The following is a 22500-nucleotide window of genomic DNA, read 5'->3' on the forward strand; positions in this document are numbered from 1 at the left end:
GTGAGGGAGTGTGGGGAGGCGAGGTTGGTGTGGTCATCCCAGAGGTTGCTTGTAAGGCTACTTAGTGTTGCTGACCCCCCAGCTGTTTAGTGTAGCCTTTATAAAGGATGTGGGAAAGCCAGTAGCAGATGGTTCCAACAAGTTTGCGAGAGGGGGAAAGGAGTGTGTACATCTATTTGTGTATATACTGTATGTATATGTATATATATATATATTTGTGTGAGTGTGTGTGTGTGTGTGTGTGTGTGTTTTTCTATCGAGGGGCATTCGGCGGTGGCGTGCAGGACCCTATAAACGTGAGTGACGCAGCAGGCGCGGCAGGCGAAGCCCTCGTCCGCTGACAGATGCGTTGTGACAGTGGGAGTCTGCAAGTAGGACATGGCGCTTGTCAGAGCGCATACGCGTTTAGCAGCACTCAATCACAGCCGCCCCTGACAGCTCTTTAGAGACAACATGGAGTCCGGCTGTTGCTCCAGTACAAATAAATAAATGAGTACAGAGAAAAGGGCAAGGCTGGCAGGGCCCCTAATGACTGGTGCCTAATGTGTACACTAAACTAGTGGCCTGTTTTTTCCTTCCCTTCCTCTCGGTCTGAGGACTTGATGGATCGTCATGACATTTCACGTAGCCATATTTTATCTAAGAAAAACAACATTAAGAAGACGTTTTCAAGTGTATGACTGATGCTTCGAAGTATTGTGTTTGTGCTTGTGTTTGTTTGTTTGCATATGAAAGGTCCTCTGTGCAAACAAAGCATTATACAATACAAAGAAAGCAGGACAATTACATCTATTTCTAGATAGTCTAAGGTCTAAGGTGCTATAGACTGAAAGATAGGACAAGCAAACGTACAGGAAATCAATTCACCTGTCGCTAAGCGCTGCCTTAGGAGCGCCTCCACTAGGCTACTTTAAGTCAACTTCTGTAGGCCTATGTATTTTAAAGTTTGGAATATACCCCTCCATAACATAATTAAGTCCCTTTTGATTGCTTCGGCAGGAAATTAATCCTTCATTGCCCAAAACGTCTTCAAAGCCTGCTATGATATAGTGTCAGCTGCCGTTGTCCATAATGTATTTCTAATCATGTCTGGTTTGTTTGTCCGAGTTTCGCACGGTAGCAATGGGAGGCGGGGCTTAGCCACAGGTCAACTGGGAGCTGTAATAACAGTCACAACACAAATGACCGCTGGGTGTGCCGAAGCGACGCTTACTGGTGTAGGTGATGTTGAACCCTCGGCCGGACATGGAGTGGTCGGCCTGGAACTCCAGCCGGAGGATGTTGGTGTTGCCGGTCAGGTGCGAGGACACCTCGGCGCCCGAGAAGCGCCCCAGGACGGGCGAGTCCAGGAACTCGCCGTCCTTCACCGTCAGGAAGTCGTAGGGCGCCTCCAGGTCGAAGTCGTTGAAGGCCAGGTGGATGCGGCTGCCGGGCTCCGACAGGATGAGCCACACGCAGTTGAGGTTCTTGCCGTAGCCCTCCGGGTAGTCCGGCGACAGCACTGTCCCCATCGGGGCCGTGAAGTTGGACAGGCAGGGGACTGGCGGAGAGGAGTGTGTGTGTGTGTGTGTGTGTGTGTGTGTGAGAGAGAGATAGAGAGAGAGAGATAGCGAGGTGAGGGAGAAAGAGTGTGAAAATGTGAGTGTGTATTTGTGTGCATGTGTATGTGTATGTGTATGTATATGCATGTGCATGCATATATGCATGTGTATGTGTATGTGTATGTGTATGTGTGTGTGTGTGTGAGAGAGATAGAGAGAGAGAGAGAGCGAGGGAGGGAGAAAGAGTGTGCAAATGTGTGTGTGTATTTGTGTGCATGTGTATGTGTATGTGTATGTATATGCATGTGCATGCGCATATACATGTGTATGTGTATGTGTGTGTGAGAGAGAGAGAGACAGAAAGAGAGAGAAAGAGAGAGAGAGAAAGAGACAGAGACAGAGTCACAGAGATTTGCAGAGAGAAATAGCACGGTAAGATACATACAGTGCATGCCATTGCAAAAGGGAGGACCTAAACCAAATCAACACTCAAATGGGAGACTTTAGGCATCACACTTGTCTTGCCACCAGCTCCAATCCAACACCATCAACCCCGACACCAGACATGCTAATTGCTTTCACGCATAAACAACGGCGTAAATGAAACGCATGGCCATAACGAGTGTGTAAATGAGTGTGTGCATTTTCTGTGATAGATGCATGTATGAGGAGACTTAATCAGCCGTGCGTTTTTAAAACACGCCGCGGAGCCGAAAGACTCCGCCGCACTCCGCAAGCAATTAGATCCACCACACACTCCATGAAATATTCATGCACACATATGCCAGAGACACCTACAGCTAAAAATAGGGACTGTGCTGTCTCTATTGAAATAAAACTGGGTGGGGTGGGGTGTTGGGGTGTGTGTGTGTGTGTGTGTGAGGGGGGGGGGGGTACAGGCAAATAGTAAAGGACTGGGTCTATAGCATATAATATACTCTATAAAGTATGTAAAGATATGGTAAAACAGTAGATCACAGGTGAATGATCTTGGCATTAGAGGGTTTGACATAGTCTTAAACTCATTCACTAGCAAATGATCTTGCACTGCTTTATGAGTCTGTCTTTCTGCCTCATTCTTTGAACCGTCGTGTTCTCGGAGAAAGGGAAATTAGCTGAAGTAATTTAAAAGCAATTCTACAGCACACACGACTCGAGCTTAGTGCCGCTGAAGGAAAGGTGATTGTATTGCGTGACATTTTCTAGTCGGCGCAAATGACAAATACGTTTATAATACTTTTAGAACTGCCTGAGGGAGCAAATATCAATGTCCCCCCAAAAATAAAGAAACATGACTACATTGCTCTATAGAATGTGAGACATTACATCAGGCCATAGCTTGAACACTAGCAAATATGTCTGTGAGGGGAATTAAATAAGACTCCATGTCTCTATGTAAGGGGATATGGTGGAACATCAATGACATTTTGTGTGAAACAGAATTATATGAAGTCTCTGCTTATTACAAAGGGATGGGTAGACAGAGAGGGTGGGAGGAACCATTTTTTTGTCCTTGCCAAAAATAAGTCTTAATGTTGAGGAATAACCACTGTTAAAGCAAGGACAGATTTCTGCAATACCGCCCCTAAACCTAACAGTGTACATCCGATCGTTTGTGCACTTTCTGTCACACGAGAAATGAACAACGGATTTGTGGCAACAGCATGGAAAACTTACAGATGCACATGGGGACGTTGGCAGACCACTGGTTGTTGTCCTGGCAGGAGATGGTCCTCTCACCAATCAGCTCGAAGCCAAACTGGCACTCGAAGCGGAGCACGTTCCCGTTGGAGAAGCCGTCTCCCTCCCGGTCCCGAATGCCGTACAAAGGCGTCCCTGGATCCCCACAGCTCTCCTTGTCGATTTCTGTGGAGGGAGGAGGACAGAGGCTTAACAGAGCCGCATGGCGATCTCTCCACAAAGAAACTCAAAGCGTGGCACAGTATGTAGGCCAGGAGAGAGGAAATATATATAAATAAATAGATAAAAAAACGCACACACACAAAAAATACAAAGACACGTACTTGCAAGCGTAATATCTAGAATTCTCTTTCTTGCTTGGGAATGTGTTGTTGAGGCAAACACCAGAAAATGTGATGACACTACCAATGGGCCATCATACTTCATGCTTATGCCTGACAGTCTAGCGTGGATATGGGAGGAGATAAATCCAGAACAACGCCAAAGGCCCTGCTGGGCAGCCATGCTCTGATAAGCATAGTCCAATCGGAGAAGGAGATGGGGTTGAATTGGGTACCTTGTACCCTACACAAGGTCTCATGCATTACCCCGAGAGACACAAACACACACACACACACACACACAAACACACACACACACACACTCACACACACAGAAAGCCCTGGAGAAGCCTCAAGTGGGGTCATGTAGCCCTGGGAAGTGCCGTATCCCCAGCTGCCTCGCTTGGCTGGAGCCCACTGGGGGCCAGGTTGGAGAAGACCCCAGGAGCGACCATACATCTTCCTGATACAACGGAAGCAGCCGGTCGGAGCTGAACCCTGACCCCTTATGAGACGAGACTGGTGGAGGCACAGGAACAGTAGTGGGGGGGGGGATGGAGGAGAAGGGGGGGGGGGGGGGGGCTGAGGAGGGGGCCAAGAAAAACTCCACTAAATTATATTTAGAGCAGAATCAATGTAGGCGCATGCTGGGCGGGATTCTGGTCGCAGGTGTAATGGAAGCCGCTTGCGGAAGCGTGATATATTGCATTAATTTCAGACATGACACTCTCTTTATGGGTCCCCACAGCGTGGCACCTCGCCGCTCAATCCAGTGTGTGTGAGAGTGTGTGAGTGTGAGTGTGAGTGTGTGAGTGTGTGTGTGTGTGCGAGAGTGAGTGTGTGTGTGACTGTGAGTGTGTGTGTGAGTGTGTGTGTGTGTAGGGGATAAGGGAAGTATGCCTGTGAGTGTGAATGTGTGTGTGTGTGTGTGTGTGTGTGCGTGTGTGTGCGTGTGTGTGTGTGTGTGTGTGTGTGTGTGTGTGTGTGTGTGTGTGTGTGTGTGTGTGTGTGTGTGTGTGTGTGTGTGCATGAGAGAGGGTAGGATATGTTTACAGCTTTGTACTTTACGGCATTAAAGGGGGGGTGGGGGGCTAGGAGAGCAGCAACTGCTTTGGAGAGGGGCCGGCATGCGAATAATGCAGGACAATGGCACATTAAAAAGTGTAGGTTTGTGAAGCGCTAGCCCATGGGGAGTCGGATAAAAGCAGGGCTGCTGTGACTGCCTGAACAATTCAGTTGTGCCGCCATTGGTCTACCTCGGCTCTGAGAAGCTATTGTGTTGCCTGGCATAGTTTCGACTACAGCGGAAGCGGGCGCCGCCACAATGGAGAGATTACGGCCCAAGGAAGGCGTGCGTTTTTCCGACTGTTTAGAACGCCTGCATGTCTACACAGCTTTGGCGTATGATATAAAAAGACATCCGTGCGACATCTGATCTATAAATTGTCTCTAAAAACCGGTCGTAATCAGTGAGCATGCAAATGCAAACTGGGTCAGACGTGTGTGTACGAGTGTGTGTGTGCGTGTATGTGTGTGTGTGTGTGTGTGTGTGTGTGTGTGCGTGTGTGTGTGCATGCATGTGTTTTTGTGTGTGTGTGTGTGTGTGTGTGTGTGTGTGTGTGTGTTTTGATATTCTTGATCCATCTCTAATGTGGAACACTCTCCTTCTGAAGACGGCCCTCATTACCCATAAACTGAGCTTCTCCTAATGATTTGCAGCCAATCAGATACGATAGGTAGCGTTGGTATGAAGTTGCCCCAAATCCAAACGAAAAGAAGAAGAACTTTATGTATCAAAACCATTGCCACAGCCCGACTACAGACAGTGGAATGGGCAAGTCAATTAAACACAGGATTCTTAAAAGAAGTACTCAGAAGTCTTTGCGCACCACATCGAGCACGGCTGCTCATTTGCACGGCACGCTGAGACGCGAGCGACGCGTGGCCTTTCAAAGACATCCTCCACTCGTCGCGCTGCCACGCACCACAGCGAAGAGCTCAAGCACCATTTTCCCATGGAACAGCAATCAAGACAAGATAAGTAGATACTCCACCACCACCACCACTGATATGAAAACGACGAATAATATTCTGCTTATGGAGGGAAAACTGAAATTGCCCGTCGCACGTGCACAGCTTGAATGGAGAGGCGCGCTAGGCAACTCATTAATGACCCTTGGGGCTTGCCGTAGCTGTCATCTCGCCTCATAAAATGCATATTAAGTTTGCGACCTCATCAGAGATCTACATACCCCACTAATGGCCTCTGAAGGTACTAAAGGCGTCAAGGCCCGACTTTCCTCTGGGGTTTGGCAGCGCGGCGAAGAGAGTGAGTTACGGCGCGCCCGTTGCATGTGGACGTTAGAGGGTTCACTCGCCTGCCGCTACAAGCGCTTCATGAATCAAACGCAGCGCGCCGCACTTACTGCAGGCTGAGATCACGGTATAAAACAGGAGCATCTTTGAGATGCAGGGACTAGCTGTGAGTGCTTTCTATCAAGCACATGAAAGCGTACTGAATATGCGTTAAAGAAGATGTGGTGTGTGTTGTAGTGCATACACCAACATTCAAAGTAAGTCGATTATGACATGTTATATTATTTATATGAAGTATTTCACATAAAGAGTCTTCTTTTTTATTCACTTCTGTGATTTTTCATCAAAAAGCACCATCCTGCTGCATTGTGAGTTTAACCGTTTCAAGGAACACCGAGGCCCTCCAGCTCAATTTCCAGCAAATTTAATAACGTGTCAAAATAATTGAGCTAATTTAATAACATCACCAAAACCCAAATCAAACATAACTTTTCCCCGTGCCCTTGCCACTGCTGATCTCAGTGCCATCGTATCTCCTAGCAGCCTGACCTGACCGGAACTAGTGAGAAAAACGACCTTCAGCTAGAATTGTCAAATAAAATATGCCATTATGTCACAGCGATGTAAAAGCCGGTCCCGGGTGTAAAGCGCTGACAGGAGATGAATCGGCCGAGCGAAAGGACAAAAAGATATCGCCGTAAACGCCCGGCTAATGGGAACCTGGAATCTGACCACTAAACCAGACTCATCTTTCATGTTCAAATGACTGCGAGATTAGCTCGTTGGGAACATTTGAAATATGGTGTCGGCATGATACCTACAGTGATCAAGTCACATTTATCGTGATTTATAAATGGGAAGAACGAGTGAGCCGTCTTTTTTTCTTTTTGTCTCGTGGAGATTTTTGCCCTTAACGACTATGCAAATGTGTATGCACAGATGAATAGCTCACACATACACACACACACACACACACACACACACACACACACACACACAAACACACACTACAAGGGCAAATATCTCAACATAAAACCACGCATCATGTTTGCCAACATCATGCTCCGTCTTGCATGTACAGTAATGTCATGTACTGTATGCAATCCATAGTGGGCATAGGCTGTATATGAGGCTGGCTGTTTCCAATAACTGCATTAGGATGGATAGTCAGCAGCCTTTCAGGGAGACACAAAACACAGCTCAGCTTAGCCACCCGTTCTCTGCAAATATCTTTAGTGAACTTTTCAGGTGTGACCAATGGAGTGCATGCTGCCACAGCACCACACCTAGCCTTCATTTCCCTACTTCTCTCTGTCTCTCTCTCTCTCTCTCTCTCTCACTGTCTCTCTCTCTCTCTCTCTCTCTCACACACACACACACACACAGGCCCACACACAAGTGACTGATTTTGCAGACTGATTTATATTCACAATAGCCTGCTGTTTTGTCCCTGGTGTGGCAGATCGCTTCTACCATGAAACTCAGTAATATCATCTTTAGCCTGCAGCCATCCAATTGATTCATTTCTCAAGTATTCTTCAGGCGCCGTGCACAGCACACCGGCTGCAGTCTGCTCAAGAGCTGAAATAACCTATTAGGCCATTCCAACCAAGCAGGACAGAAAGAGGGAGAGAAACAAATCCCCCCTCTACAAGTGTGTGTGTGTGTGTGTGTGTGTGTGTGTGTGTTTGAGTGTCCGCTGTGTTCATTTGTCTCTCAGTGTGTGTGCATCTGCATGTGTCTGCCTCTATTCGTCTCTGGGTGTTCCTGTGCGTGTGCATGTGTACAGATGTGACTAGAGGTGTGTGTGTGTGTGTGTGTGTGTGTGCACACATGTAACTGTGTTCCTGTGTCTCTCAGCATGGGTGAATCTGCATGTCTGCATTTGCTTATTTATCTGCTTCTCGTGTGTGTGTGTGTGTGTGTGTGTGTGTGTGTGTGTGAATGAGTGTGTGTATGTGTGTGACAGCGTGCATGCATCTGCATATGTGTACCCCAGCATCTCATTTACTAAAGTGCCTTTGTGATATCATCTCTGTTGTACACTTGCAGTGTTTGTAAAGCTTCCTGATATATTGAGGCAGACATTTCACGAGGATGTTCTGTTCACTCAAGATGATACTGCAGCAGACTGTGTATATTGCAATAACGCTGAAAACAGATCATGAAAACGGATTTCTATACCCATACTGAAGACAGATTACAATACTTCAGCTTGTACATGCAATATGGCCATCAGGTTTTTAGATGGACTTGTCTATATGTACTGTGTTTCTATATGGTAAATAAATAGCAATAAATGTCTCCTAGTTGAAACAGAAACGGTCTGTGTTATGAATTGTTTGGTATACTGTACACAGTGCAGTTTGTGCAGTTTGTACTCTGTGGTGTGCCCATGCTGTTTTCTGCCAGAGCCAACTGGGATCAGGGATTCATGGTGTAACACATCCCTTCGTGTGAAATACAAAAGGCTGTAGACTGGTAGTTCAGTGTTGTGCTGCATTTCACTGGGATCCTAATCATGAGCGAGTGAAAGAAAGTTTGCTGAGAGAATGCCAAAGTAGTTCTCTTCTTCGTCCAGTTTGGTCTTCTGGTGCAGGTGGTGGGGATCGGGGGGTCATGGAACAATACAATTTTGTACAAAATTAAAGTTTGTAGACAATTAACTGATATTAAATCATCTGCAGTTAGAATAAGAGAAACCCCCCCCCCACCAAAAAAAAAGAAAAAAAAGAGCTCAAGAGAGAATGTCACACCACCAGCATAAGAAGTCAAAACTACTGTCTTTGAATACAACCCTTAAAGGGCACAGTGTTTTTTTCATCAATGTAGTAAATGGATAGTGGGGAATAAGATGACTAATTGGACTAAAGCACTGCAGGGCACACAGTGGAACGGATCTGCAAACGCATGTCACTAGACTTGAGACCTTTCCTCCTCCTCCTCCTCCTCCTCCTCCTCCTCCTCCTCCACCACCTCCTTCTCCTCCTCCTCCTCAGTTGAAGTGACAAGAATAGTCTGCATGCAATCACTGTAAGGTGGAATGAGCTACTGGAACAAAATATGTTCACATTTTTTCTCTCGAGTGCTCGAGTGCAGCTACTGTGTACACACACACACACTCGCGTAAAACGTGTGACTAACCGGTTTGTCAGCAGAAAACACGGGGCGTGAGGGGAGCCTGTGCTATTTCCCCTTCACCAGCGCACCAGCTTAAGTAAATGGATGTATAAGCAGCAACAAAAAAAGCCTCTCTCAAATGACTGTTGATGAGCCTCCACTGGAAGGTATTTAAGGTTATGGATGGCAATGGCTGCCATCGTGGGGAGATGCCTAATTCAAATCTCTCTCTCATCTCTCTCTCTCTCCCTCCCTCCCTCTCTCTATCCCTCTCTCTCTCTCTCTCTCTCCTCCCCCACCGCCCGTCGCTCCCAGAGATATTATAGTAATCTATTTAGTCTTTACTTTGCAGGGTTTGCACTCAAAAGAATTTGCTCTCCCACTGTACCGCTCCTCTCTCTCTCTATCTCTCTATTCCCCTCTTCCTCTCACTCTTTCCCATCTCCTCCCTCTCTCTACACCGCTCTTGATTTGTAAGTCACTTACCTTCATCAGAGTGGATGGCATGCTGTTTATCACTCAGACACTAATTTATTACAAAACCTTGAGCAGGGAAGAAGATAATCAGAGATATGGCCGCCGCTGAAATTGTAGCTTGTAGCGCCAGCGCGCACAGCACTCATGTTTGAAAGATGAGCGCTTGCACTTCCTTAAGCTACATTTGTAGAAAAAAAGGAGAGTAAGAGAAAGAGTGCGCGAGAGAGAGAGAGAGAGAGAGAGAGAGAGAGAGAGAGAGAGAGAGAGAGAGAGAGAGAGAGAGAGAGAGAGAGAGAGAGAGAGAGAGAGAGAGAGAGAGAGAGAGAGAGAGAGAGAGAGAGAGAGAGAGAGAGAGAGAAAGGCATATGTGGTGCTAGGTTAAGTAACTTGAAAAAGGCTTCCGAGCCGAAATGTCGTTTAATCAAATTTGGGAATCAGAACAAGAATGTGCGGCTTCCTCCATCCTCTGCAGGTTAAGTAGAGAGAGCAAGAGAAAGAGTGCGAGAGAGAGAGAGAGAGTTTCATTTACCTATTTTAAAAATAGTTCCTATAAGTTTCATTTGTTTTCACTCCACCCCAAACAGATATTGTATCTGTTTGTTTTGTAATATGTCAGCTTTGGCAACACTGCTTATTTGAGTCATGCCAATAAAGCTCCTTTGAATTTGAATTTGAATTTGAGAGAGAGAGAGAGAGAGAGAGAGAGAGAGAGAGAGAGAGAGAGAGAGAGAGAGAGAGAGAGAGAGAGAGAGAGAGAGAGAGAGAGAGAGAGAGGCATATGTGGTGCTAGGTTAAGTAGGCTGGCCATCTCAGTGCAGCTCTGCTTCCCTGTTCAAGTGTAGTGTGGTTGCCAGGCGCTGCTAAAGGGAAGCCTGAGGTGTCTTCAGGTTCGGACATTTCCCCTCACATCAGCCTGAGGTCAAAGACAGTCATGACCTCGACAGTAGTGTGTACACTGGTCTGTGTGTGTGTGTGTGTGTGTGTGTGTGTGTGTGTGTGTGTGTGTGTGTGTGTGTGTGTGTGTGTGTGTGTGTGTGTGAGTGTGCGAGCGCTCAAGAGGGACGGTGGGGTTGGGTGGTGGTTTGACGACCGAGTCTTGCCTTCGTTCATTTGTTCGCTCACTGCGAATGAAGGAGGGAATGAATCAGCCGTTTGACAAGTTGGTTCAATTGCCCCTGGTCTGCTGCCTTTCTGATTGTTTGGCTGCCGATTTCTCATCTCGCCCGCTGTCTCTCTCAAGGCCTCCAGGGTTTAAAAAACTCATTCCCTACTTTTCCACACGAGGTGCTGTAGTCCTGAGTGTGTGTAAGTGTGTGTGTGTGTGTTTGTGTGTGTGTGTGAGTGTGTGTGAGTGTGTGTGTGTGTGTGTGTGTGTGTGTGTGTGTGTGTGTGTGTGTGTGTGTGTGTGTGTGTGTGTGTGTGTGTGTGTGTGTGTGGAGGGGGGTGTTGGCAGGGTTCACCAGTGTGTAGTACGGCAACAGAGGCTCAGAGGTCCCTTACCTTTGTAGTTGATCTTGAAGCCGATGGATCCCACACTCTCGTCCGACTGGAGGTGCAGCCACATCTGGTGGGTCATGCTGACTATGAGGTCAGGAACGAAGCTGCCGGTCAGTCTGCAGGGGGAAACCAGAGTGATCACGGGCACCCAGCCTTCAACATAACTCAAAAGCACATGCTTACTGCCTTTGGTGCTTGTTCAATGAGTGACTGTGATGAATCATATGGAGTGGTATCCACATAGAAATATATACAGGTCTATAATTTTGTGACTACTGGAAGTTGAATATTTAAAAATTCACTTTGCTTATGAGTCATATTTAGTTACAAGGGGGGCTGTGATATACTGTATTAGATGACAAATTAGAAAATACACAGCTAAAAATGCATGCCACAGACATAAATGCACAACAGTAGCTTTAATGACTAATTGTGTTTAGTTAATTGTTAATTGTTATTAATTATCTTCCCAATAACAAGATGCTGTGGCATTACACGTCAGCATCAATCCCTTGGAGGTCGGGAGGGGTGAACGGGTGCAGACAAACACGGCGGGCACTCACACTTGCAGCACCGTGGCCGGGTCACCAACTTCCCCTCCATCGCCGATGGTTAGCGTGTCGTAGGCAATCTCCAGGTCAAACTCCTCAAAGTTAATCTGTATTACCTGTCGCGAGAAATGAAGCATTGCAGGAAGCGCAGTGTCAAATGGACCTGAATTAGGTTTTATGGCTCTTGCATAATTGATTCCTGCCAGCTAACAAAAATGGGGGGGGGGGGGGGGAGACCACCAAAAAACAGCTGCGTTCAGCAAAAAAAGGTGGAGAGGTGGAGATTGCAACAAATCAATTCTGTCAGATCTGAGTGATTCTTTGATTTCTTTCTTTCACTTCTGTTCTATTATTTTCGGGAAAAGTATAAGCAATTCATGACACGCTGCTGTTGTCCTTCTTTTGAGAGACCGGCTGTCAGAAAGGTGTATTAGTCTTTGAACAACTATTTACAGAAGTGTAACAGCATCACAAAGACAGATGGTAGACGGTGTCTCAAATACTTATCAACGTGAAGCTCAAACAGTTCCAAAGCTGGGCTTCCTTTAAGGGAAGTCTCACGTGTTCGTCAGACACTTCTTCATGGGACACTCATAGTCATTACTCTTGATGTTACGATCAAAACAAGGACAGTAATCGGAGAGGACGGCAATCGGCGTGCTGTGTACAATGAAAGGCGGTCTCTCTGTAATTAAACGGCAGGGAAGACATTTTCTTATTTCTCCACACGGTCCCTCAGGACATCAGCCTGTCTTATATGATTTCCACTCCCCCGCTGCATCTCCGTGTTGCAAATCCAGAGGGGGTTCCACTCCATATGGCAAAAACGGGGGGGAAAAAATATCCTTCTTCTGCCTAATTACTCTAATTACGCACTGCGCAGTCAATACATTAATACAAATCTAGTTAATCCGGAAAGCGGCGCGATAATAGAGACGTTATTGTCCGTGCCGGAGCTATGGTGAGCATTGTGCAGCGCAAGGAGGCTGGGGCCCTATGAGCTCCCCGTCCTTATTAACCCATTAAGGCGCACGGGGGAGAGAATTAGTTGCCATGACGACGGGCTCTGCGGTGCGGTGTCGATGTTGTGTGGCGCTGGCGTGGTTCTGCTCGGCGCGGCGGCTAAGGGGCTGGCTGGGCGCGGGTGTCTCTCTTGTAATGCAAGCTGCTTTGGAAGATGATTGATGTTCCAACAGCACTCTCCAGGTTGCTGTGCACAGGGCAACAGAGAGCTCCATTTAGAAATATCGATATCGCGAAGGGAAAAGGCGGGGGGGGGGATGGAGGGAAAAAAAGGAGGGAAAAAAAGAAAAGAAACAAGCGCGCTCAACTCTGCCCCCTTGCTGTGGCGAGAGGGAAGTACAACAGCGCTCACCTGCGTGCGAGCGAGCGAGCGTGCGGACGGACGGCGTCGCGCTCCTCACTGCACCGCCTCGGCTCTGCGCTGGCCACTGAGTGAGACTTGCTGTTGTGCAATGATTACGGCAATGGAGCACAGTATTGAATGGCAAAGTAATGAGCCAATATAACAGAATTATTACCCCCGCAATGAAAAGGCGAAATCTTGTGAGGAATGACATGGGCGAGCAAACAAGGACCACACTCTCTCATTCTTTCTCTCCCTCTCTCTCCTTCTCCCTCCCTCGTTTCCCTTGCTCTCTCTCTCTCTCTTTCTCTTTGTCTAACAGACAAATCTATTTCATGCGAATGGGCAGGCGGACCTTCTGAATGGGCCTTTATGTAAAAATCCTGTGGTTTAGCTGTGGCAGAAACAGCCCTCTTTATGGAGTCCTCCATCACTGCAACAGTGCACTGCGGCACCAGGACAGGTCTCTGTGGGTGGGACAGAGATTGGGCAAGGGGGCCAGCATGTTTTCTGTTTTTTTACCGCAAAAAGGCACCCACACCGTGGGTGGCATGCCTGTTTGCTACGTGCAGTCTCACCAACAACACATGATTATTTGTCAGAATAATGTGCACACCACTCCGTGCTGGATGAGAGCATTTGGGGTCTGGAAACAAGCCTGGAAGGGAGAGGCACGGCACCCACACCTCGCGAGAGGAAGCCTGAGAGGGTCTGAAGGGTCCTCCAGTACTCCAGTGGGGCCACCGCGGAGCCAGCTGCCTGATGAGGCAGGATCTTGTGTGTGTGTGTGTGTGTGTGTGTGTGTGTGTGTGTGTGTGTGTGTGTGTGTGTGTGTGTGTGTGTGTGTGTGTGTGTGTGTGTGTGTGTGTGTGTGTGTGTGTGTGTGTGTGTGTGTGCGTGTGCGTGTGAGTGTGTGAGTGAGTGTGTGTGTGTGTGTGTGTGTGTGTGTGTGTGTGTTGTGTGTGCTATTGTGAATCTGTGTGTGTGTGTGTGTGTGCTATTGTGAATCTGTGTGTGTGTGTGTGTGTGTGCCTTCGAGTGTGTGTGTGTGTGTGTGTGTGTGTGTGTGTGTGTGTGTGTGTGCGTGTGTGTGTGTGTGAGTGTGTGAGTGAGTGTGTGTGTGTGTGTGTGTGTGTGTGTTGTGTGTGCTATTGTGAATCTGTGTGTGTGTGTGTGTGTGCTATTGTGAATCTGTGTGTGTGTGTGTGTGTGTGCCTTCGAGTGTGTGTGTGTGTGTGTGTGTGTGTGTGTGTGTGTGACTGTGCGTACATGTGTGATCCCCTCCCCAGTTTAATCAGGCCCAGGTGCTTTCCCTGGCTGCTCTGCGTGACCATTTGTCCCCAAAGATTAGGGATCACCGACGGCAGCAGGCTTCCGGCCCTCTCATCAGCCCCTTCCCATCAGCCAGGTGTGGACTTACTGGGTCAGAGGAGGGAGAAGGGTCCTCTCACCCTCACCCAACACCCTCCTCACGCCACACACTCGACCAGCGAGCCAAACAAGAGCTGGGAGAAATGGCTCTCATTACCCGCGCGAGCACAAACACACAATCTGAAGAGCCAAGCACGATCCTCAGGTGCAGAATTACACCACGGGCAACATCAATGGCTCTGGAGATGACTACAATTTGGAAATAAGCTCACAGCGGGGTCAGTCAGCAAGTGCACTCGAGATGTTGGAGGTATTTACTGACCGTTTTTGCTCGAGAAAATTACTTTTTCAAAAACGCTATAAATGTTGTTTTCTTCTGTGTCACCAATGGGACAATCCATCAATACCAAGTCCTGAAATGTGAGAATTAAAGATGGTTCTTTATTTGTCAAAAAGAGTATGTGAATTTTAAAGATGACATTCTATCTGTCAGATTGGGTCTCAGCCTTTTGTTACTCAGGTTTCAACAGCATGGTATTTACCCTGATTGCAGTTGTGCTTGGGTAGATTTATTTCAACTCCACAGCTATTTGTCAGTTTGTCAAGACACGTCTGTCAAATTACAGTTGTGTCATAAAAAAACAGTGCCAGAGGATTCTGTCCCATCTAGAAGCCTCACCACCATCCAAAAAAATAGAGAGAAAAAAAAATCACGTCATTGTGGATATTCAGAGTTAGATTCAGACTTTCAAACAGTTTGCCTCAAACGTTCTCCACAGGGCCTCCAGAGGCATAGGAAACTGGTGATCTGGAATAATTTCCTTCGATAATCAACAACCCACAGTTTTAGTTAGGATCGTTTGGGGAAAAGTCCTTCGTTCTTCGAAATCGGTCTGGCTTTGATCGGGCAGTTGCTTCAGAATATTCTATGCAATCTCCAATCTGGATGCACAAGAGGGATTGCCAAAGTTTTTCTCTTTTTTTTTGCGAGCCGAGAAAGATTCAATATTCAAATTTCTTGTTCACATCAAAACAGTCAAGCACATCTGCTTGTAAGTGAACACCCTGGGACGTCATTAGATTAGTGCCTTCTAAATTGAATAAACAAGAAAGCACAAGGAAAACCCGCCCTCCCTCGAGCGCCATCGTCGGCCAACTTTGATCTGCCAATCAGCCGCCGCTGAGCCGCTCTTTATGGCGGCCGATTGGCTTATCGGGCCGCGGCGATCACCAGCGCAAACCCCACTGAGCAGGTGCACGTAATCGCACAGCGTCGGAGACAATCATGTCGAGTGTAATGCATGAGGCAGGGCAATCCCGCCGCACTATCAATCAGATAAGAGGATTACAAGGGACACTTGTAATTAACTGTTCCAACATGCATCCACATACTATCTTCGTTCTGTGTACAATTCACTCTACCACAGTGTCAGGTTGACACCGGGGGGCGGAAAACATGAGCGCGGATATGTGACACGGGCCAGATCTCCTAAACTGGAGAATGTCACTGCCACCGTGCATTGTCAGAGTGTCCTGTTGGTCTTGCGCCAGTGCGTAGAGACAGTCTGATTAAGCATGGCTTTTTTGGCACCACTTCTGACCACTGACTGTGCAAAAAACTAGAGGCACGGAAATGAGCTTTAAAAAAAACCGAGGAGTGCTACAGTGAACATAGGAGCAAGCAATAACGAGCTTTAGGTACTCCTGTAACTGCATGTAGCTGTTCACACTAAAAGGCATCTGGCAAACATTGCATTTACATAGATTAATCTACCCAACACTGGGAATCAATACCCTCCGTATGGCAAGGATAGCACTAAGTACTAGTTTCGTTAGGGGCTACTCTCAGAACAATCCAGTAATGGAGTACTACCTATCGCTTTGAGTGTAGACTCATTAATATTAGGGCTACGATCCCCGATTACTTATCCTCTACTCCCACCACCTCAGTCGCTGTCACTTTGGACATTATAGTCATCGCTGCATGGACAGGGAAGGAGAGGGAGACGGAAACATGGCACTCATGATCAGCTAACCGGAATAACGTTCATTCACTGTGCAACAAACTAGTGGAAACTCCAGTTACTGGTGGGAAAGTTCAGAGACTTTTCTTCATCCTCTGTTGTGTGCGTCACGGAAACCTGGCTATGTGTAACAATACTTGACTCTGCACTACAGCTTGCTGGCTTCGACCTGGTCAGAGTGGACCATGACTCTGAAGAGTCCTCCGGCAAAACGAAGAGTGGAGGTAACTGTTTTTACACTAACAGTGATTTTACAGCATTGTTGTCCTATTCTGGAATCGTTTTTCATCAATTGTAAACCTTTCTACTCCCCCTATGAATTCGCCTCATTCACCTCTAGTCGTCAGTCAGTCAAGCTCCTAAAGTTTGTGGATGACAGCACCCTGTGGGCTCATCACTGGAGGAGAGTGGAGATGCTTGTGGACTTCAGGAGGAACTCAGCCCCACCTTAGCTTCCAGGGCATCATAACCACCCCAGACCTCAAGAGGGAGCCGAACACCAGCACCCTTACCAAAAAGGCACAGCAGATGATGTACTTCCTGCCACAGCTGAAGAAACACAACCTGCCGAAGCCAATGATGGTGCTCTTCTACACTTCCATCATTGGGTGCCTCTCATTTGGGCTTTTATACAATCTCCCTCGCTCCTCGGGCTTCGATCCTCACTGATCTACATAAAGAATGATGGGGCGAAAACAATGGGATAGTCTATCCAGTGTTAGTTATAGATCAGTGGGAACGCTCCTCGAGGATCGAGCATTGAGGAGGCATGTTGAGAAGCACCTATTGAGTCCATCCCCACCTCCTCCATCACCATCTGGTGCTGTATACTGCAACCTCTGCCAAGCCTCTGGACAAGCGCAGACTGCAGCTTATCATTGGCTCTGCTGAGAGGGTGATTGGCTGCTGTCTGCCATCCCTCCATGACCTGCATGGCTCCACGCATGGAGGTATTATAAGAACTGGAGAAAGTGAACAAGTCCCGCCCCCATTCATTTCAATGGGAATGCTAGGCTAGTGAAAATTGCCAAAATTGAACGATTTTTTCAGGCTTCAACATGGCGTTTTAAGGAGCTTGTTTCCGGTGCTGTTTTACTTAGCCAATTGACGTAAGGTACAGAAGGAGAGCTCGTGCCCACATAAGCTCGTGCATGAGCTGAGAGTGGAACAGCCACCAATCAGCATGAGGAAAACTATGGGAACGGCACCGGACATGATGTATTTCTGGAAAATGGTGACAAGGAAGTGCCTTGCTAATCGGCAAAGCTAATCAGTCAAATCCTGACCCCCTGGGTGGGCAGGTATAGGATTGTAGCTGACCCCACCCACCCTGGACACAATATCTTTGAGCCACTCCCCTCTGGCAGGAGGCTACACTCCATCAGGACCAAAACCTCATGGCACAATCTTCCCGAGTTTCTTCCCGAATGTAGTTGGTCTCACCCACAAAGTCTGGGTCCCCCATTGTCACTGACACTAAAGCCGCCTTCACATTGGCACTCCGTAATTCGCAGTGCTCCCCCGTCGGACGTCGGACTTGACCGTTGGAAGTGTCGGAGGCTTTTCGAGTTTGGGAGTAAAATGTACAATAGTGCTATTTTATTTCTAAATTAATTGTCTAACTGCCCTAATAGTGTTAAGACACCATAAGACAGTGACATGACAAAAAACTTCGTTTGGAAATAATTATTTATTTTACATCAACCGTTCATTTTATTTTTCACAAGATGGGCTTGTGCACCACTATGGATCATACACGTTCCTTTTCGATGACTTTTGTTTTAAACTTTATCGTTTAAAAGCATGTAATATGACATTATAAAAGATAGATATTCAATTTGTTTATCAGTACCATAGCAACGCTAACTTCCTTCGGATAGGAACCGTCCGTTGCTGTCGTACGAGTTCAATTTTTTTAACGCATGCGGATGACCAACGGACCCGATTTTTTTCGCACCGCACTGTTCGGACCCATTCGCATGCGGTCTGCGAATCTCCATAGGAAATGAATGACTTCCGGCCGTTTCGCAGCCGTATCTACTGTGCCAATGTGAAGGCGGCTTAACTCTTAATCTCTTACCTTGACCCCCTCTGAGACTTTACAGCCACACTTTGTTGTGACTTATGTCTTGTCCTAACATGCTGTATATTTATAGTCTTACTGAATTGTATGTATTTTAACTACTGTCATGCACCTTGAGACCAAAGCAAATTCCTTGTATGAGAAAACATACTTGGCAATAAATTCTGATTCTGATATGTTCCAAACATTATTCATTACTCTTACCTCAGTTAGACATGTGCGCCTCTCATTTAGCTAGAACATGTTAGATTACACATAACACATCACTGCATCAGTATTCCAGTGGTCTCAGTCTAGTCTCAACCAAACCACACATTATGCTGGTGGGGCAACATACAGTACATAAAAAAACCTTCTGTATATTCTACTTGAAAAATAAAGCAGTTATCTGCACGGTTATTGGGTGGTGTTTTTTTTCACAATCTGACCTTAGCTGTTTCACCAGAGGTTAATAACCCAGAGAGAGATAGGCCAGGGGAGCACGGGGCATTAGGGTTTCTGCATGATAAGGCATTTCTGCGTCTGTGCAGGACTATTCACTCCACTGCATTAAACACCCGCATATGAGGGAGGCCACAGAAGAAATTGGCAATGGACAAAAGGTTGAGTGCACTGGGCTAAGGAGGGATGGCCACCGGGAATGAGCCTGGTGTGCATCTTAAAGCTTGTCCTTCATGGCCACAGGACCTAAGAAGGCCATTCCGTATAGATGAATAAGCAGACGACAAACAAAGTAATTGAGTCTGGGTCCTTATTTTGGAATGGGATCCACAATTTATTCATGGATAGTATGCTTACTTATTTATTTGTTTGAGCACTGACTTACTTATTCACGTATTTTACTGAGTTCCCACAGCATTCATTTGGCTGGTGTATAGAAAGGACCCATTCATGGAAACAGCTAAATCAGAAGGCATTTAATGCTTTAGAATGGCCATCTACAGTGCATCTCTACTAATGACGTCACACTTTGTCAGGGGAGAGTGGCAGAGGCAGTGGACTAATGTTTGGAAATTGAATTAAGCCTTGACATGCCGCAGCTCCCTCTCACCAAGGTTAAAACAGGAGTGCAATATAAATAAATTGCTGCTCTAAAAATTGTGTCTGCCAAAAATAAATGAAGCAATAATGTTCTGTGGAGTAAGCCGCCATTAGCTATTTTTCACTTCAAGGAGGGCATAGTGATCGGGCAATTTGAAGAGGCTACATTTTAACAAAATCATTTCGGGTCTCCTCAAGTGCCCCTTTTACAGAGGGCAGAAATTAACTCTTGCCACACACATTCCCCTCCCCCCTTCTCTCAGACATTCCTTAACTGTGTAAAATTGAGGGCTCTCTCCAAAATTGCCTTTTTACAAAAAGAAGGCTAACAAAGACCCACCAATTGAGAGCATTTAAAGTCAGTTTACTGCACACCAAGACAAGATGGAAAAAGTGCAGTTCATATCCTGGGGCTCAACACATCTGCAGATGGAGTGCCATGGAAAATGCATGTCCAGGTTTCGTGCTTTCTCTTTCACCTCAAACCGCCGCTTCTCTTTCATCTACAAAAAGGGTTTCTTTCATCTTCTTGTATTTACTAGCTGATATTCGACAGCTCTAATTGCCGTAAGGTCACGTTGTTAGCCCAAACTGTGAATAGGTGTGATGGGTGTCATTGGCAAAGACAGTGCTACTGGCTTTGAAAGGAAGAAAAAAACATAAGTGCAATGTTATGAAATGTTTCATATGTATGCAGGTGCAGATCGTGGAGTTACTATGACAACCCCCACTGTGGGACACGTTGAGCAAAGTGCGGAGTCGTAATGAATAGAAATATATAGCCCGTTTTAATTGTGGCTACGTGTCAAGTCGTAGAAGACAACTCAAGGGCTGCAGACTGAAAAAGAAATCGGAAGGTCACTTCACAGTTCAGGGTATGCCGCAACTGTGTTTTTGTCGAGACTTTGACATCTTAGCAAATTTAGTGCACGCGGGCCAAATAAGTGCTCTTGTAGCATTTGTCAAAGAAATTTCTCTTGCTTCTGAAGGGGACATCAAAACAAGTTTTGACTTATTGCGAGACAAAAAAACAAAAACTCCCCACTCCAAGGCTTCAGGACAAATAGAGAAGTAGGACTCTCTTGGAGAAGCATCAGAGGTTCCAAATTGGGCAAATGCCAGTTCTATAGCCCCCCCCCCACCTCTTCATTCCCAACAAATGACAACAACTAGAAAAAGAGATGTTGAAAAAAATAGACACTAAAAAAAAACTCATGACCCACAAGGCTTTCTTGCTACTCCCCATCTATCACCAAATGGGAATATGTCCAGACAATTTCATAACGGCTTTCTGAACATTCAGATGTTTCAGCCTGAAAACTGTGGGGGGAATAAAGAGAAAAAAAAAGGGCTATGGCAGGGGAGCTCCAGCCTTGAAGGCCTTCTCTGCTGCCCTCAAATTTGATTCGCATGAGGGACACGCGAGGTGGAAGGGGTGGGGTGGAAGGGGTGGACGTTTAATCAACCTCTCTCGGTGGTAACACCCCGGTGCATCTGGGAGGCCAAAGGGAATCGCACGCAACCGCCTAGGGGCTACTACCTGTGGAGGGCGGCACGTGGAGGCCGCGTCGCTACACGGGGTATAAAACTTCTTTATGGACAGTGGCGCAGACAGGTGCAGAGAAGGTCAATGGAAGACACTGACTGGAAGAAGAAATTGGTTTGTTGTCCTAATTTATGGCGCCGCGAAGCGGGTGGGTGGACAAGCAGGAGCGCCGCCACTGTAGCCGAACGCAAACGAGAAACTTAGAAGGCGAGTCCTTGGATTTGTGATGGGGCGGAGTCCATTGAATCCACTCTCTCTTTCTCTCTCCTCTTCTCATCTCTCTTTCTCTATCTCTCTTTCTGCACACATCCCCTTTTCTCTTGCTTGGACAGTAATTCAGGGACATATTAGCTGTTTCAATGGCTCAAATCAACCCAAAATCAATTATGAGCTCCACTGCTCGCCAGACAGAGATGAAGAGGTCCCCGGCTGGACTCACATTACAGAAATGACCGGCGGTTACATCAGTCTGGGTGGCACGGGCCACTCTCCAGGTCAATCAGGGGGCATTTTCTTTATACTCACATATGCCCTTTTCTTCCCTGCATCCTCTTTTCCCTCTCGGCTTTCCCTTCTGTTTTCCTCTCACTTGTTTATTGTTTTTGTTATTTCCACAGTGGCCCACATACACAGAGCATACTCGCGCTCACGCCAAGCTACATGTGATTTTACTGCGTCTGTTTTTACAGTGAGCGCATAAAAAAAAGCCTGCGTGGCGTGAGCTGAAGTGCAGCTATAAAGGCAGGAACAACCACAAATAAAAGAGGACACAGCCCACCTATATAACTACTCTAACTAACAAACCCCCTCAAGGCGGACCGTAAAAGTCCACGGCCGTCGCGGGCGAAGGGCCTTGAGGCCAGCGTGCTGACGGTGGAGAAGGACGGCGAAGGAAGGAAAAAAGGGGAGAAAAAGGGAGGAGGAGGAAGAGGAGGAGGAAGAAGAAGAGGAGATTGGTCAGGATCACGCAGGAAGGCCAGGAGGCAGTGGCTGGCCAAAGAGCTGACGCACGTTCGCTCTGCACCAGCGACGACACTGACCCTGGGAGAGGAGCCGAGAGACGTGCCGCCGGAATACAGATGAGGGTCTCCATGGACCCGTAGCAGCAGCAGTAGCCGCGGTAACGGGCCAGCCCAGCCCAGCCTGTGCTCCCTCTCCTCTCCTCTCCTCTCCTCTCCTGGCCCTAGGCCCTGCCCGAAGAGGGCGGCTCTCTGGAGCGAGTGCAGCTGGGAGCCGGATGGGTCCTCAGGGGGAGGGGGAGGAACGGGCTGGAGGCCATCCAAAAAATATTTCATCAATCCGTTTCGCTTCTCTTTTTTCCCGCAGCTTTGAAAGCCACCCAACACCCACCCAAATGTGTTTCGGGGGAGTTTAATGTGTTTTTTTGGAAGGAGTCGTTAGTAGAGTAAATTTTTTGGGGCTTATCGATGCTCCCAAGCAGAGAGTATTTGCCTGTTTATATGCAGAGCAACACGGTGCATGTGTTAGCACTGAGTTATACCCTTAGCTCTCCTTCAGGGCATATAGCGTGAACACCAGATGAAAA

General features: G+C 47.1%; 1 protein-coding gene across 1 annotated transcript in view; it reads right to left on the minus strand.

Moving 5' to 3' along the window:
* csmd3b (CUB and Sushi multiple domains 3b) overlaps positions 1 to 22500 on the minus strand; it is a 407622-nt gene that overhangs the window by 175027 nt on the left and 210095 nt on the right. The window contains exons 11-14 of the mRNA XM_062530145.1: positions 11536 to 11639; positions 10976 to 11088; positions 3219 to 3407; positions 1214 to 1540 (exon numbers count right to left, since the gene is read on the minus strand). Of these exons, the coding sequence (XP_062386129.1) occupies positions 1214 to 1540; positions 3219 to 3407; positions 10976 to 11088; positions 11536 to 11639 (733 nt within the window). The remainder of the gene's footprint in view (positions 1 to 1213; positions 1541 to 3218; positions 3408 to 10975; positions 11089 to 11535; positions 11640 to 22500) is intronic.

This window comes from Sardina pilchardus, chromosome 24 (genome assembly GCF_963854185.1).
Source record: "Sardina pilchardus chromosome 24, fSarPil1.1, whole genome shotgun sequence".
In the NCBI taxonomy this organism is placed as follows: Eukaryota; Metazoa; Chordata; class Actinopteri; order Clupeiformes; family Clupeidae; genus Sardina; species Sardina pilchardus.